The sequence below is a fragment of the Bos indicus genome, chromosome 14 (genome assembly GCF_029378745.1).
Source record: "Bos indicus isolate NIAB-ARS_2022 breed Sahiwal x Tharparkar chromosome 14, NIAB-ARS_B.indTharparkar_mat_pri_1.0, whole genome shotgun sequence".
Taxonomy (NCBI): Eukaryota; Metazoa; Chordata; class Mammalia; order Artiodactyla; family Bovidae; genus Bos; species Bos indicus.
The window spans coordinates 64115482-64134367 of record NC_091773.1 but is presented as its reverse complement, the minus strand read 5'-3'; the positions used below and the strand labels follow the sequence as shown (position 1 = coordinate 64134367).

General features: G+C 40.1%; 1 protein-coding gene across 3 annotated transcripts in view; it reads right to left on the bottom strand.

The window, feature by feature from the left end:
• The window catches only part of ANKRD46 (ankyrin repeat domain 46), a 68077-nt gene that overhangs the window by 30519 nt on the left and 18672 nt on the right, over positions 1–18886 (bottom strand). For all 3 annotated transcript variants that reach the window (XM_070802843.1, XM_019973856.2, XM_070802842.1), the window contains exons 2-4: positions 10662–10757; positions 6070–6407; positions 4739–4897 (exon numbers count right to left, since the gene is read on the bottom strand). In XM_070802843.1, coding sequence (XP_070658944.1) covers positions 4739–4897; positions 6070–6380 — 470 coding nt within the window. In that variant the 5' untranslated portion in view covers positions 6381–6407; positions 10662–10757. The remainder of the gene's footprint in view (positions 1–4738; positions 4898–6069; positions 6408–10661; positions 10758–18886) is intronic.

The window sequence follows — 18886 nt, the reverse complement described above, 5'->3', positions numbered from 1 at the left end:
AAAGCACTTAAGTTTTATATGACTACAAAGTTATCACAAATCCCAAACTTCTTAGCCACAGATATTTCACTTACTCTGTTTAAAAAAAAGGCTTTTAAAACATCTGAGTTAGCTTGATACACAGAGACCCTGAACTACATATTTTTAAATGCTTGTACTTCCTGCTCTAATAATGTCTTCATTTTGACTTACATGAAATTTACTGACTACACCTGATTCAAAATGCTCTCATACTTAAAGGTGTTAGATATACAGGTATCCCCCACTTTTTGAAAGTTCACTTTATGCCACCTCACTTTTAAGAAACATCTACTATACTACCTGTATTTGCTAATTAAAAGAAATCCCAAGAGGATTTTTGCTTTTATAGGAAGAAAGGCATAAAGCAAAACAGTGTTCAGCATTTGTCTTGCAGCAAGACTGGCCCCGCCCAGCTCCTTCCCCAGGAACCTCACAGCATCTCGGTGTCCAGCTGCCCAGCCCTGAACGGTGCTTGGAGCACCTGTGTTTTATCTCAGTTTCTTTTGTGCGTCTGTTAGTAAGATGAGTCCTAAGGTTCTTCACTTTATGCCATCTCGACTTAAGGAAAAGTTCCCTAGGAACATTCTACTTTTGGATAGTGGGGGTGGGGTGGGGACCTATAAAATGAGACTTCAGTCACGCCTTCTCTAAGAGCTCATGAAGTTCTGACACTCAGAACTGTCTATTGTGACTTGATCCAATGAAATATTTTCCACTATCTAGGAAATGTGTGATTCTAGTATGATGGTCTGTGTGTACAATGTTTAATTTTTTTGTACACTGCGTCTACACCGTCTCTGTCAGCCCATACCTAACATAAAAAGGAACTAAATTAAACTTAGGTTAAATGGTGTAGGGAAATATTTTTCATCAACTTGATTTATAGGCCCTTAAGAAGTTATGCTATGTTTTAGGGAATTATAAGGGAACAGGAAAATACTAAATACATTCAAAGTCTTGCTTTATCTCCTGTTCTAGAAAAGGCTAATCATCACATAGCTATGCCACAATGCCATGTACTAGCCAACACCTTTAAGCTTCCCCCTCACTTTAAGTTGACGTAATTCATATACCATAAAATTCATCTTTCTAAAGTACATGATTTAGTGTTATTTAGAAAATTCACAAAGCTGCAGAACCACCTCCACTATCTAATGTCATCTTGCCTCTATAAATGAACCCTGTGCCCTTCAGCAGCCACCGGCCCTTGTCCCTTCCCCTGCTCCTGGCAACCACTCCTGCCTTCTGTGCCTGGCTTCTCTCATGGAGCATGTTTTCAAAGCTCATTGGTGTTGCAGCACATGTCAGTATTTCATTACTTTTTATAGTGGGATAATACTTCACTGAATGGATAGATGACATTTTGCTTATCCATTCATCAATGATGGACTTTTGGGTGGTTTTTACCTTTTGGCTATTATAAGTAAAGCTTCTGTGAAATTTGCATACAAGTTTTTGTGTAAACATGTGTTTTCAATTTTCTTGGGTATATACCAAAAAGTGGAATTGTTGGGTCATATGGTGACTCTGTGTAACTTTTTGAGGAGTTGCCAGACTATCTTCCACAGCAGCTACTTTACATTCCCACCAGCAATGTAGGGTGGTTCAAATTTTCCTATATCATTGCCAGTACTTGTTATTGTCCATCTTTTTGACTGCAGCCGTTCTGTTGGGTACGAAGCGGTATTTCACTCTGGTTTCAATTTGCATTTTCCCTAATGACCAATGATGCTGCTTTTAAGCTTTCTAGTTTAAGCTTCAACCACACCTTCCTATCATGACACTGAAGGGCAGGAGTAAGACCAGGCAACTAGGTAGTACAAGTATTAATAATTTAATTTTTAAAGAACAAGCTTTACCTAATGCTGTAAATAATATGAATCCTCATATTGAAGTGCAATGGCATGTATGTGAAAGAAGCAGGAATAAATATTTTACACTGCACTGCTCAAATGACTAATCACTTCTGAGTTAATAAGGAATCACAACTGAGGCAAAATAAAACACATTTCTAATACAGAGATGCCAAGAAACTGGCTAGTAACACAATATACCAAGCAAGATCCTGAAAATAGACCAGGAAGAGCACATCTAGGACATTTTTCATGGTAAAGAAGCCCAAAGTCATTATGAAAATACATTTCAAGTTATTTTGGAAGCATATGATCTTTAAAAAAAACAGATAACTCAATGTTATTAAGTTTCTTACAGCAATCTGTGTGCCAATCCAGAGCACACAGGTGAGAGAAGGGCTTGCCAGTGCACTGCTGACTTCTTATTTTATGTACTTGCCAGCCTTCAGTGATAAGTCATGAGGAGCATGCACCGTTTTAGAAGTAAAACACTTTAATTTCTTTGGACAATAATAAGTGTTTACCACAAGCAAAATAATCCTAAACTTGAGAGTGGAATTAGTGGTCCCGAAGAAGTACATGAGCAAGTCTATGAAGAAGGAGGAAAGGAATCATGCGCACACAGGAATCAAATTAAGGGTGAAGTATGAAAGTCAGAGAGGATTTCATCTGGAACTCACAGAAACAATGATCCCAAAGTCTGAGTGGACCATATGCTCCTAATTCTAAGTCCTGGTCAATCTGCTACTGAGTCAGTAGCTAATGAGGGCCCCAGTCCCCTGAAAAATCTAGGAGGAGATTATGTAAATTCACTATACTTCTTACCTTGCATTATCTGGAAGCCTGAAATGACATGGTGGTCAACCAAACTATAAGCTGGTACAACTAAATCTGGCCTAGAGGCTTTACCTGTTGAGCCGTGACGCCAAGAGAAAAGATGACTGATCACCTTGTCAGGCTTCCTGAACTATGTTCTAAACTGCCTTTAGATGAGGAATGAGGAGATACGTGAGACCCTGTCAGTCACTCCATCTTAGCTTCAGTTACATACAGGAGCCCAAATTTAATTTGTTCCAACTCATGTTAAAGTCACTTTCACATCACTGAATTGTGTATGTGTTAAATCTTGTCTTACTCTCCTCCTGTTTTACTTTTCCCTTAGCACTTTAATTCCCTATCTCTGGAACTACCTTTCGTAACATTGTCCAAGTTCTTCTATCTTTCTCTGCCTTTTTTGAAATCCCATTCTTTTTGTGACCTGTACCTAAATTCTCAAAATCCTGTTTCCTTCTCTCCTATTCGGCTCTTCTCTTGTCCTGCCAACACAGCAGGCTGCCCTCCACAGTGGCCAACAGAGCATTCTGTGCATGTGGGCACACAGTGTTTTCTGTTAATGGCTTTTCAATCGTAATCTGGAGCCATAAGGACCAATAGAGAGTTCAAACAAAGTGTCAAGCACTTTACTTGAAAGCAAATAAATATAAAGCTGACAAAAAGTTGTCAAAAAAGATTCACTCAATGTAAGACCAGAAACTATAAAACTCTTAGAGGAAAACATAGGCAGAACACTCTTTGGTATAAATCACAGCAAGATTGTCTATGACCACCTTCTAGAGCAATAGAAATAAAAACAAAAATAAACAAGGGGGACCTGATTAAACTTAAAAGCTTTTGCACAGGAAAGGAAAATATTAACAAGGTGAAAAGACAAGTCTCAGAAAGGGAGAAAATAATAGCAAATGAGACAAATGACAAAGGATTAATCTTCAAAATATACAAGCAGCTCATGGAGCTCAATGTCAGAAAAACAACACCCAATCAAAAGTGGGCAGAAAACCTAAACTGACATTTCTCCAAAGACGACGTACAGATGGCTAATAAACACATGAAAAGATGCTCAACGTCCCTCATTATTAGAGAAATGCAAATCAAAACTATAGTGAGGTATCACCTCACACTGATCAGAATGGCCATCATCAAAAAATCCACAAACAATGAATGTTGGAGAGGGTGTGGAGAGAAGGGAACCCTATTGCACTGCTGGTGGGAATGTAAATTGATGCAGCTACTATGGAGAAGAGTATGCAGATTCCAAAAAAAAAGAACCTAGAAATAAAACTACCATATGACCCAACAATCCCACTAATGGACACGTACCCTGAGAAAACCATAATTTAAAAAGACATATGCACCCCAATGTTCATTGCAGCACTATTTATAATAGCTAGGTCGTGGAAGCAATCTAGATGTCCATGGACAGATGAATGGATAAAGAAGCTATAGAAGATACACAAAAGGGAATATTACTCAGCTACAAAAAGGAATGCATTTGAGTCAATTCTAATGAGGCAGATGAACCTAGAGCCCATTAAACAGAGTGAAGTCTAAGTCAGAAAGTGAAAAATACTGTGTATATTAACCCACGTAAATGGACTCTAGAAAGATGGTACTGATGAACCTACTCACAGGGGAGCGATGGAGACGGAGACAGAGAACAGGCCTGTGGCCAGAGGGGGAGGTGAGGGCGGGACAAACTGAGAGGAGCACTGAAACGTATATATTATCATACAGAAAACAGAGAGCCAGCGGGAATTTGAAATTTGTCTCAGGGAGCTCAAATCGGTGCTCTGTGACAACCTAGGGGGTGACATGGTGGGGCGGTAGTGCGGGGGAGGCTCAAGAGGGAGGGGACATACGTATGCCTATGGCTGATTCATGTGGATGTATGGCAGAAACCAGCACAATACTGTAAAGCAATTATCCTCCAATTAAAAACAAATAAATTTAAAAAGACAAAAGAAACAAACCACAAAAAAGATTCACCTGAAGTGACTTGCCTCTTAAAAAAATGAAATCTTAAGTACCTTTCACTCTCAGCTGTCTGCATGGTCTCTAGCTTTGAGTGAGTTCCTCTGTTAAATCCTTTTACCTCCTGTTCTTCCAACGATTCCAGCAATCGGATGACATCTTTATTCACTCCCCTGCGCTTTGCCAGAACTAGGGGTGTAGCACCTTGATGGTTGCTAAAAAGTTCATAAAAATAAAAATAGCTGTTACACTATACTGTTAGTAGCCATTTGTGGGGATCTCAGTGAGGAAGGCACGGGCCCCATTAACTCAAAATTAAAACCAGAACAGAACCAGTGGTTGAGATGGAGCCTGAATTTTGAGTTAACCTTTTTTTTTCTTTTAGGAAAAAGGAAAAAATATACATAGTCAAGAGTAGATAAATGAGAATAAAGAAAAAAGGGCATCTTCCTAGAAACTAATTGGAAAAGTCTAGATTCTAGATTCATTCTTATCTGACATTTATATATTTCATGAGAACAGTGTCTATTTTTTGAAATGTCTAAGAGCTAAAAGAAAAAAACAAAAAAAAACTAAGCTCAAAAGCAATCAAATAATCTGCGTTGGTTCACCTAACCATTTAACAACAGGAGAAAGCCTGACTAACACTGAATCCTATAGTTAATTCCTAGACATTTTGTCCTATAGTAGCAGAATCATTTACTGTCTTATTCGGATTTAGGGACATTATAACACCAATAAATTAGGTATAAAAAATGTATCTTAAAGGTCAAGGTTTATTTTTAAAGTGACCTGATATTGTTCCCACTCAAGAGACAAGGTATCACTAAAACAAAACAAAAAACACTACTTCTTCAAATTGTTCAGTATAAGAAGGACTCTTATACTTCATGAGTCCAGAGAGATAATGAAGCTAGTCTGGTATATTACACGATAGAAGGTAAACAAGCTTTGGAACCAGGTGGAACTAGTTTTAAATTCCAACTGTGTTAAGTCATTTAACCCAGAATTCTTGTCTCAACTATTTCATCTATAAAACAAATACTTAAGAGCTATTCATTCTGAAGATTAAATGAGCTAACACAGTAAACGCAGTGCCCAGGTCATAACAGATTTTCAACAAATGTTAGTTCTTCTTTTTCCGTCTTATAATACATAATTATTTAGTAGCAGAACTTAGCCACTATTTTCATAGAAAACTTTACACTGCTTCAGCACAAATCTAGAAGTCAGGCTCTTGTTCCCTCACTCGTTGTCCTCATACCTTTCTGAGCTTGTCACTACACTTGATCAATGAGGAAACAAAATCAATAGATTCCAAGATTAGACCACTGGCTGAGAGGCTAATGGGAGGAAGTGACGAGACTTCAAAAACCACAGAACTTACCAAATATCAATTTTGAGTCCATTGGAAACCAAGAATTGAATAGTATCCACATGGCCACAGAGATGAAGAGCCGTGTTTCCCTGATAATCAGTGGCCAGGAGATCAGCACCAAATTTATGTAACAACTGGCAGATGTCTACATTCCCTCTGGCTGCTGCGAGGTGAAGGCCTGTTCTGCCCCTGCTGTCACGAATATTTGGGTCAAAGCCACTTTCCAAAAGCCTCTTGGAGTAGTTAAAGTCTCCATCAATACAGGCCTGTAGCAAGGGTACATTAGTCTGAGAAGAATCATTTACAAAAACGTAGGACATTGTTCGGATGTGGTGGATGGAATGTGCCTGTAAAGAAACATGAGGTGAGTTGAGATTCAGAGAAGCCAAACTAAATCAAGAGAGTGAAGTCATTTAGAAAAGTACTATTTCTCATCCTTCTTGGTCTCCTGCCTCTAATAAGTTACTTAACCAAACAGAAACATCAGAGTTATCAATTATATCTTATTTTCCATTAAAATGTCTAAGTTTTACCATATCTGCTGGATCAAAATTGCAATTAAATTATCATAAAGCCCTTTTTCATCATATAAAAAGACTGAGATATTTTTAAAGTAAAGCAAGACATAAGTGCTTAGATTTAGCTTTATTACATTGTCGGAAGACACAGACAGTAAGTTCCTTACACACACACACATACACACACAGCAGTTCTCTTTCATATATTTGTTTCTTATTGTACTTGAGATATTCTATACGGTAAAACAGAATCATGTGCTCAAAAGTTAACTGAATCAGAATAAAAAAAAAAAAATGAACTTAATTCACACTCAGTAAGCACCTGCTCGATCCTGTTTGGGGCTTCCCGGATGGCTCAGTGGGTAAAAAGTCTGCCTGCCACTGCAGGAGATGCAGTAGATGTGGGTTCGATCCCTGGGTTGGGAAGGTCCCCTAGTGGAAAGCAGGGCAGCCCACTTCAGTATTCTTGCCTGGGAAATCCCACGGACAGAGGAGCCTGGCGGGCCACAGTCCAGGGGGTTTCAAAGAGTTGGACACGACTGAGCGACTATCAGTTTCACTTTCAAATGCTGTTTAGAGCACAAAGGTCAAATTTTAATAGAAAGAGAAAAGCTAAGGAAAGCAGAAAACTAAATTTAAAAACCAGACCTATTATGAAATTAAGAATGTCCATCTTTTTTACAGTATTGATCCTATTCTGCTTTGTTCTATGGTCATCTAGCTACCTGATTTTGCCAAACGCCCACTGTCTGAAGATGGAGAGATGAGGTCTCCATGGGAATAGCTGTGTCCATGCTAATATTGCACCCATCCGAGTAGACTCACTTCACCAACGGGTTTGTCCACACCTCTTTCACTGACACTCCCTGCCCCTAGAAATCTCTTGGGTCTCTCAGTGTGCATGCATGCATGTGCATCTCCACCCCACCTGCAACCATCTCTTCCTTGATCCATTTAAGAAAAAGTTAAAGCCTGACACAAGAAACTTTACTAAGGAGTTAAAGAGAAAACAAACCGAAAGAAGAAAACAAAGGCAGAGACTAATGTGTTTGTAAAGATGGCTCCTAAGGTTACAAAAGCTTAGTCACAAATGAGCTGGCTTGTAATTTACCAGGCAAAGTCTTTCTGGAACACAGATGGAATTGGATGCTAGATCAATCTATTGTGCCTAACCTCACAGGGATTCAGAAAGCCTGGCTCTGGAGTCTAGTGAGATTCTTGGCCGGTACCCCTTTTAGCCTGGTTTCCCACAGAGTCACTGCCCCTCTGGTCCTGGGCCATGTTAAGCTCTGCTGCTGCCATGAGGGCAAAGGGGAAACGGTAAGACAGACTGAGGGCCTGTTCTGAGCCAGGCACCGCATTAAGGGCTTTTAATGAATTTTATTTAATCTTCCCAATAAGTCCATCTGCAGTGGTTTTGGAGCCCCCCAAAATAAAGTCTGACACTGTTTCCACTGTTTCCCCATCTATTTCCCATGAAGTGATGGGACCAGATGCCATGATCTTAGTTTTTTGAATGTTGAGCTTTAAGCCAACTTTTTCATTCTCCTCTTCACTTTCATCAAGAGGCTTTTTAGTTCCTCTTCACTTTCTGCCATAAGGGTGGTGTCATCTGCATATCTGAGATTATTGATATTTCTCCTGGCAATCTTGATTCCAGCTTGTGCTTCATCCAGCCACGCGTTTCTCATGATGTACTCTGCATATAAGTTAAATAAACAGGGTGACAATATACAGCCTTGACGTACTCCTTTTCCTTTTTGGAACCAGTCTGTTGTTCCATGTCCAGTTCTAACTGTTGCTTCCTGACCTGCATACAGGTTTCTCAAGAGGCAGGTCAGGTGCTCTGGTATTCCCATCTCTTTCGGAATTTTCCACAGTTTATTGTGATCCACACACTCAAAGGCTTTGGCATAGTCAATAAAGCAGAAATAGATGTTTTTCTGGAACTCTCTTGCTTTTTCCATGATCCAGCGGATGTTGGCAATTTGATCTCTGGTTCCTCTGCCTTTTCTAAAACCAGCTTGAACATCTGGAAGTTCACGGTTCACGTATTGCTGAAGCCTGGCTTGGAGAATTTTGAGCATTACTTTACTAGCGTGTGAGATGAGTGCAATTGTGCAGTAGTTTGAACATCATTTGGCATTGCCTTTCTTTGGGATTGGAATGAAAACTGACCTTTTCCAGTCCTGTGGCCACTGCTGAGTTTTCCAAATTTCCTGGCATATTGAGGGCAGCACTTTCACAGCATCATCTTTCAGGATTTGAAATAGCTCCACTGGAATTCCATCATCTCCACTAGCTTTGTTCGTAGTGATGCTTTCTAAGGCCCACTTGACTTCACATTCCAGGATGTCTGGCTCTAGGTGAGTGATCACACCATCGTGATTATCTAGGTTGTAAAGATCTTTTTTGTACAGTTCTTCTGTGTATTGCCACCTCTTCTTAATATCTTCTGCTTCCGTTTTAGGTCCATACCATTTCTGTCCTTTATCGAGCCCATCTTTGCATGAAATGTTCCCTTGGTATCTCTAATTTTCTTGAAGAGATCTCTCTTCTCCAAAATCACTGCAGATGGTGATTGCGGCCATGAAATTAAAAGACGCTTATTCCTTGGAAGGAAGGTTATGACCAACCTAGACAGCATATTAAAAATCAGAGACATTACTTTGCCAACAAAGGTCCATCTAGTCAAGGCTATGGTTTTTCTAGTGGTCATGTATGGATGTGAGAGTTGGACTGTGTAGAAAGCTGAGCGCTGAAGAATTGATGCTTTTGAACTGTGGTGTTGGAGAAGACTGGAGAGTCTCTTGGACTGCAAGGAGATCCAACCAGTCCATCCTAAAGGAGATCAGTTCTGGGTGTTCATTGGAAGGACTGATGTTGAAGCTGAAACTCCAATACTTTGGCCACCTCATGTGAAGAGCTGACTCACTGGAAAAGACCCTGATGCTGGGAGGGATTGGGGGCGGGAGGAGAAGGGGACGACAGAGGATGAGATGGCTGGATGGCATCACTGACTCGATGGACATGAGTTTGGGTAAACTCTGGGAGTTGGTGATGGACAGGGAGGCCTGGTGTGCTGCGATTCATGGGAGTCAGACACGACTGAGTGACTGAATTGAATAAGCCCATGGTAAGATTTACTATACTTGATTTTAGTAGGGGTCATTGAAGCATTCTAAGTCAAGGAAATGGCAAAGTCTTAGTATATCATTCTTTCAAAAAGATGATTTTGTTGGCAATATAAAGAGGTTGGATTGGAGGGGCTCAAGACTGGAGACAGGGAGATCAATCAATAAGTCATTGTAGAAATCCAGGCTATAAATGAGGATAACCTGATCTAATACAGTGGCAGAGAGAAGGGGGCATACTGGAGGGATATCCTAGATAGAATTAACACAGAAATGTAGGGTGAGAAGGAACTGTTAAGGGTAATTCTAAATAAGGGGGAAATCTGCTTATGATTAAGAATTACAGAAATCAAGATAAGATAAACTTCAGATTATTATATTATATAATACTTTTAAAAGAAACTAACCCAGTGGGAAGATGTTACTCAAAAAACAGTCAAAAATTCTCTTTCAAGGTAATCTCCCTATTTTCCCCTATAGTATTTTTAACTGGATCATAAAAAAAGACAGAGGTATCACAAATGTCTTAAAAATTAAAATACCATGTATCAAGAATTTTTCAAGAGGTAATGTGCTTCGGTTAAATTCTCTAAGAATAGATAATGAAAAACAATCTACTTGGTGTTTTTGAACCAAAAAACATAGTGTTTTTTGGTTCAAACACAGTAAGAATTCTTGTGGTTTTCAGACTGGGATTCTTTTGAATATTGGCTCAGTAAAAAGGGCAAGACTTTCTTGTCTATTTTTTGAGTGAGAATAAGCATGGTATATTATGTGAGTTTCTCTGTGTCCTTAAGAAACTACTAACCTCCAAATTGAATAAGCCTAAAGTCTAACGATAGATCATATTTTTCATCTTGATTACAGAACTGAATATACCCAAATTCAAGACCACAGTTCACTGAAGTTTTTGCATATTGTGAAGAAGTCCACAGTAGAAAATACTCACGTAAGCCTTAAGATTGGATCTTTCTTTATCACGTGACAGTTTCTCTGAATTCTTAACAAGGTTCACCAGATAATCCAGAAATGTGCCAGCAAGGATCTACAGTAAAGAGAAAATTCAGTTATAACAAAGGACCTGCTGTTCTACTAAACCCAGACAATGTAGAGGGACCTGTAAATACTTTCTAGACAATCAATGGGTAAGGCATCAACTTATGAAGTTGGTAAAGCCACTGAGGAGTAATAAAGTGGCAAAAGGAGCCCACAAACACGGTCAGAAAGACGGAAGAGTCAGATAATGTGCCACCAGCAGTGAAGAAAATTCACTGGACTGTGAAAATTCGCTCTAACGTACCAGAATTTGAAATGCATATTTTTCACATTAGAAATGGTGGCTGCATCTCAGGTTAGCCCACCAAAGCAATTTCAGAAATAAAATGCTATTTGCAGTGGGGGGAAAAGTAAAAACCATCCAATATTTATGTTAAACCAAATAGGTAGGGCTGCGCGGGCGCAGGAGGGCCAAGAGGAGCTACTCTACATTCAAGGTCAGGAGGGGTGGCTGTGAGGAGGTACCCCTTGTCCAAGGTAAGGAGCAGCGGCTGTGCTTTGCTGGAGCAGCCGTGAAGAGATACCCCATGTCCAAGGTAAGAGAAACCCAAGTAAAACGGTAGATGTTGCAAGAGGGCATCAGAGGGCAGACACACTGAAACTATACTCACAGAAAACTAGTCAATCTAATCACACTAGGACCACAGCCTTGTCTAACTCAATGAAACTAAGCCATGCCCTGTGGGGCCACCAGGCAGGTCATGGTGGAGAGGTCAGACAGAATGTGGTCCACTGGAGAAGGGAATGGCAAACCAATTCAGTATTCTTGCCTTGAGAACCCCATGAACAGTATGAAAAGGCAAAATGATAGGACACTGAAAGAGGAACTCCCCAGGTCAGTAGGTGCCCAATATGCTATTGGAGATCAGTGGAGAAATAACTCCAGAAAGAATGAAGGGATGGAGCCAAAGCAAAAACAATACCCAGTTGTGGATGTGACTGGTGATAGAAGCAAGGTCTGACGCTGTAAAGAGCAATACTGCATAGGAACCTGGAATATCAGGTCCATGAATCAAGGCAAATTGGAAGTGGTCAAACAGGAGATGGCAAGAGTGAACGTCGACATTCTAGGAATCAGCGAACTACGATGGACTGGAATGGGTGAATTTAACTCAGATGACCATTATATCTACTACAGTGGGCAGGAATCCCTTAGAAGAAATGGAGTAGCCATCACGGTCAACAAAAGAGTCTGAAATGCAGTACTTGGATGCAACCTCAAAAATGACAGAATGATCTCTGTTTGTTTCCAAGGCAAACCATTCAATATCACAGTAATCCAAGTCTATGCCCCAACCAGTAACACTGAAGAAGCTGAAATTGAATGGTTCTATGAAGACCTACAAGACCTTTTAGAACTAACACCCAAAAAAGATGTCCTTTTCATTATAGGGGACTGGAGTGCAAAAGTAGGTAGTCAGGAAACATCTGGAGTAACAGGCAAATTTGGCCTTGGAGTACAGAATGAAGCAGGGTAAAGGCTAATAGAGTTTTGCCAAGAGAACGCACCGATCATAGCAAACACCCTCTTCCAACAACACAAGAGAAGACTCTACACATGGACATCACCAGATGGTCAACACCGAAAGCAGATTGATTATATTCTTTGCAGCCAAAAATGGAGAAGCTCTATACAGTCAGCAAAAACAAGACCAGGAGCTGCCTGTGGCTCAGATCAGGAACTCCTTATTGCCAAATTCAAACTTAAACTGAACAAAGTAGGGAAAACCACTAGACCATTCAGGTATGACCTAAATCAAATTCCTTATGATTATACAGTGGAAGTGAGAAATAGATTTAAGGGACTAGATCTGATAGAGTGCCTGATGAACTATGGACAGAAGTTCATGACACTGTACAGGAGACAGGGATCATGACCATCCCCAAGAAAAAGAGATGCAAAAAAGCAAAATGGCTGTCTGGGGAGGCCTTACAAATAGCTGTGAAAAGGAGAGAAGTAAAAAGCAAAGGAGAAAAGGAAAGATATAAGCATCTGAATGCAGAGTTCCAAAGAATAGCAAGAAGAGATAAAAAAGCCTTCCTCAGCAATCAATGCAAGGAAATAGAGGAAAACAACAGAATGGGAAAGACTAGACATCTCTTCAAGAAAATCAGAGATACCAAGGGAACATTTCATGCAAAGATGGGCTCGATAAAGGACAGAAATGGTATGGACCTAACAGAAGCAGAAGATATTAAGAAGAGGTGGCAAGAATACACAGAAGAACTGTACAAAAAAGATCTTCATGACCAAGATAATCACAATGGTGTGATCACTCACCTAGAGCCAGACATCCTGGAATGAGAAGTCAAGTGGGCCTTAGAAAGCATCACTACAAACAAAGCTAGTGGAAGTGATGGAATTCCAGTTGAGTCATCTTAAATCCTGAAAGATGATGCTATGAAAGTGCTGCACTCAATATGGCAGCAAATTTGGAAAACTCAGCAGTGGCCACAGGACAGTTTTCATTCCAATCTCAAAGAAAGGCAATGCCAAATGATATTCAAACTACTGCACAATTGCACTCATCTCACACGCTAGTAATGCTCAAAATTCTCCAAGCCAGGCTTCAGCAATACGTGAACTGTGAACTTCCAAATGTTCAAGCTGGTTTTATAAAAGGCAGAGGAACCAGAGATCAAATTGCCAACATCTGCTGGATCATGGAAAAAGCAAGAGAGTTCCAGAAAAACATCTATTTCTGCTTTATTGATTATGCCAAAGCCTTTGACTGTGTGGATCACATTGAACTGTGGAAAATTCTGAAAGAGATGGGAATACCAGAGCACCTGACCTGCCTCTTGAGAAACCTGTATGCAGGTCAGGAAGCAACAGTTAGAACTGGACATGGAACAACAGACTGGTTCCAAATAGGAAAAGGAGTACATCAAGGCTGTATATTGTCACCCTGCTTATTTAACTTATATGCAGAGTACATCATGAGAAACGTGGGGCTGGAAGAAGCACAAGCTGGAATCAAGATTGCCAGGAGAAATATCAATAATCTCAGATATGCAGATGACACCACCCTTATGGCAGAAAGTGAAGAGGAACTCAAAAGCCTCTTGATGAAAGTGAAGGAGAATGAAAAAGTTGGCTTAAAGCTCAACATTCAGAAAATGAAGATCATGGCATTTGGTCCCATCACTTCATGGGAAATAGATGGGGAAACAGTGGAAACAGTGTCAGTCTTTATTTTGGGGGGCTCCAAAATCACTGCAGATGGTGACTGCAGCCATGAAATTAAAAGACGCTTATTCCTTGGAAGGAAAGTTATGACCAACCTAGGTAGCATATTTAAAGGCAGAGACATTACTGTGCCAACAAAGGTCTGCCTAATCAAGGCTATGGTTTTTCCAGTAGTTATGTATGGATGGGAGAGTTGGACGGTGAAGAAAGCTGAGTGCCGAAGAACTGATGCTTTTGAACTGTGGTGTTGGAGAAGACTCGAGAGTCCCTTGGACTGCAAGGAGATCCAACCAGTCCATCCTAAAGGAGATCAGTCCAGGGTGTTCATTGGAAGGACTGATGCTAAAACTGAAACTCCAATACTTTGGCCACCTTGCGAAGAGTTGACTCATTGGAAAAGACCAATACTGGGAGGGACTGGGGGCAGGAGGAGAAGGGGATGACAGAGGATGAGATGGCTGGATGGCATCACCGACTCGATGGACATCGGTTTGGGTAGACTCCAGGAGTTGGTGACAGACAGGGAGGCCTGGCGTGCTGCGATTCATGGGGTAGCAAAGAGTCGGACACGACTGAGTGACTGAACTGAACTGAACTGAAATAGGTACGTTTAAGGAAAAAAAAAATTTCTAATTTGAATGCTGGTATACTTAAATCTCTGAGATTGTTCCCCCATCTTTTCTCTTCAGTGTGAAAGAAAACTGGCTCAGCTCTAACTGCAGTTTTTTCCACCTACCTGACCTCACCCGTCTTGCACCTTGGTGGTGCCCCATCTCTGCGCTTTCACTGGGAGCCCCTCAGGTTTCCCCTCAGGGCACTGAGAGACATTTCCAGAGACTTCTTTTTGACCACTCTCTCCTCTTGAAGGAACATGGAAGGGAGGGAGGTCATGGACAGGAAGTATGGACCACAAAAAATCCATAGTAATTTGCTAGGTAAACATTTCTGTGTGCCAAAAATGTTCTAGATACCATGCAAAGTGGTAAAGTTGGAAAGTAAAGTCTAAATTCCAAATTTATAGCTCCAGCTGAAATTCATGACTTTTACTAGTCATTCATGCTGTTATCAAGTCCCCTTAAGTAAACTTATATAGGAAAGTAATTAGTGGCATTTTATGAAGCTCCATTTACCAATGTAAGTTAGGTTGTATCATAAAGGCCAACAGTGTGAGGCTGCAAGTGAAGACAAGGGCTGACAAGCTGCATGAGAGGACCAGTCCCATAATAGTTCAGCAAATACCCTGATGACACAGTAATACTCAAAACTTCCACACTTCTCGACTGTTCCCTAGTTTTCTGTTGGTCTGTAATACTAGTTTAGACAAACTTCATTTATCACTGATTTATCAAATCACTCAATTGATTTCCTTGAACAAATAATCTGTGTTTACCCAAAGCTTACTATTTTCCTCTCTTGTCCTGCCCACTGGAGCTGAGTGTTCATGACTAAAGCCTCTAATATATTAATATAAAATCTTCCTTTTTCAATGTTAAAATGGTACAGGGGTTATTTTGAAGTTTGTAACATTTATATTGGGTTAGCCAAAAAGTTCACTTGGGTTTTTCTGTACAACCTTAATAAGAAAACCTGAATGAACTTTTTGGTCAACCCAATATTATGAAAAGGACAATTGCTGCTTTGTGATTGGAGACAGAATTATAGATTATATAGTTATGCACCCCCAAAGTAATCCAAATGTTTCCTTAAATTTACAAGAAAGACTATTTTCTGCCAGTTTCTTTTGATATGACAAGGCCCAATAAGAAAATAAACTTGATCAAATTACAAATTTACAATTTCAAACTAAATATTTTATAAATGCATTAGACTTACTAGAAACCTGCCAAGAAAATGTCAAAGACCCTAAATAAATCACTAGAAAGCTATTAATAGCTCCCACCCAAAATAATAGGAATGAATAAAAATCAGGATATATATTAACTGTAGTCTGAAGGGTGAAGAGGACTCAAGATTTTTTCAGTTAAATTTTTTGAGATAATCGTACATTCAGCTTCAGCTGTAAGAAATAATACAGAGAGATCCTGTGTGGCATCCAGTCAGTTTCCCTCATGATAACATAGAGTAAAATTGTAGTACAACATCAGTCAGGATATTAACTTACACTGATAAAGTCAGGACACGGGCCCAGAACCTCTCCATCCCCACCAGGGTCTTTGCCCACTCACAGACACACCTATTCCCCTCCTGCCCCCACCTTCCCTTAACCCCTGGAAACCACTACCATCTTCCATTTCTAGAATTCTGTCATTTTAAGAATGATACATAAATGGAACCATACAGTATGCCACCTTTGAGGATTGTTTTTTTTTTTTCCCACTCAACATAATTCTCTGGAGATTTACCTGGATTGTTGTCTGTATCAACAGGTTCTTTCTTTTTAACTGCTGAGTAGTATTCCATGGTATGGACGTACCACAGTTAAACTGTCTACTTACTGAAGGACATCTGATTATGTCTAGTTTGGGGTGTTATGCTAAAGCTTCTAAAACATTCAGGTGCATGTTTTTTATGGGAATATAAATCTTCATTTTTCTGGGATAAATGGCCAGGAGTGCAATTTCTGAGTCATATGGAAGCCTAAAGATTTTGATGAAAATATTGTTGAGTCTGAAGGTATTTATTTTCCCCATGTAAGGGAAAAGAAAAAAAAGGAAGAAAGAAAGGTCTTCTTTGAGGTCATTTCTCTGGGTGCTAGAAGAGTAAGAGGTTATTTATGGAAGAATTTGTAGAACTCACCACGTGGAAGGGCTCAGGTGGAAGCCCTGGTATTTACCAAAGGGAAGGCGTCATAAGAACCATTTCACAAGCATTAATGTGTGATATCTTTCAAGACTCACAGAAGGCTGAGTCTGTCACCTTGTGAAAGGATGTGGGCACACTGGAGGCGGCCTTAGAGGTGGGGAATGCAGGAGGGAGAGGGGTGCGATGCAGTCAGACTCTCCTGCCAGGGGCTGCTTTCAGGAGTGTACAGGACTCTAGAGGCAGTTTCTCTACAGTCAGATGTTCAGAGGGCTTGGCTGCTCCACCCAGAATGTATCTGGAACTGGGAACACCTAGGTTTAAGCCCCACTTCAGTTACATAATAGCTATATGACTCAAGTACCCAGAATGTAAGTTACCACCCTCCAGAGGCTGGGCACAGCTCTGAGACCAGTCCTCAACTGTACTCTAGCTTGCATAGAGCACTGATCCCCTGTTAACACAGCAGTTTCTAACAACTGGGTGACCTCTAGTGGGGAATAAAGACCTCGAAGAAAGAAAAAGAACTGGTTCCTCCTCACAGAGGAAAACCCACAAAAACAGCCAATACTGGGAATAGTCAAGCCCCAGAAAGCCCTCAGGTTGTTCACCATGGCCTAGTTTTGATTCCTAAGGGACAGTGTTCAACGACTGGTTCAGAGGCCAACTCCCTGGGATTGTTAGAAGCAGGACTTTGGGGGTCAGGTCTTAAGAGGGCTGGTATTAGCTTTAAAACTTCCAACTTCACGCTCTGTTATACTGCACAGGAATCATGAGGATGGAGTCACTCATTCTCTGGGACAAGGCAGTCACCCAGATCTCAGTAACAAGAGCTCCTAAAGCCAAACAGCGCTTGTATAAACCCACATAACAAAGAGTAAGGAGGTTTCAGTGAAAACTTGTGAGTCGCCAACTTGATAATAAAGTTCTAGTTAACACTCTTTTCTATTTTATAGTTTTATTTTACATTAATTTTAGGCCAATCTCAACAGCTTTAAGTATTCTTGATGGTTAAGAAATAGTGAAGAAAACATGTTCTATTTTAACATATACTTACTATACCATAACTTTAAATTGGTATTCTATATCCAATGTCACCAACCATACATAATGTGTTGATTTATTTTTCATTCTGAAAAGTCACTGGCAAAGGCAAGACCAAATGCTACATTCTTGGTTCAAATGGACTGACAGCCTTATGCCTACACAAACAACTTTGATCAGAGATCAAAGTACCAAACACTCAACAAAATTCAAGGAAAAATGGCATACCTGAAGAGATATGCTATCAGATCTTATCACCTGCATTTTCCAATGTCAAGGGAAAGTACTAAAACTGAGAATGACATTAGTAAATGGAACCCCCGAATCTGGATTCACTCACCTGATTATTCTTACCCTATTAGAAGGATACAGTTGTTTTTAAAACATAAAATGATCTCAAAGAGCCATAAAACAAGAATGTCCAGTGAATTTATTAAATCCTAACTGCTTGCAGTTTAAAATTACCTTTCGTAAAACCTAAGTAATGCACGGATCCACAGATATTAGACAAGGGGATAAAAAGCCCTATATAAAAGAAATTTAGCTGTGAGCAAGTAAAAATTTTAACAGTCTTTAAACCCTTTCCCAAAACACACATAATATATTTCTCCGTCTATTTATCTTTAGCAGTTATATTTCTCTAATGTTGTTGTTTAGTCGCTAAGTCACGTCCAACTCTTTTGCAACCCAATGGACTATAGCCCAGCAGGCTCCTCTGTCTGTGGGATTTCTCAGGCAAGAATACTGGAGTGGGTTGCCATTTCCTTCTCCAGGGGCTCTTCCTGACTCAGGGATTAAACCTGCATCTCCTGCATTGCAGGGGGATCCTTTATCACTGAGTCCTCCCTGGAAGCTCTGTATTTCTGTAATAGAGTGGTCTTGATAATTTTCAAGACTTAGAAAATTTAATGGGTCTAAGTTTATTATTGTCAGAGTGGATTTCAAATTTAGTCTATAAGATTTCCAAAATGCCATGCAGCTTCTATACAATTAACAAGATGATCAGGAGAAAATGGTTTATACAAAGCTTTGTTGCTTGTTTATAACTGTTTTTTAAATTCCTGACAGACCATGCCTCTAAGAAGACAAAAAACGGGTCTGACCTGTCTGTGTATCCTGGCAGA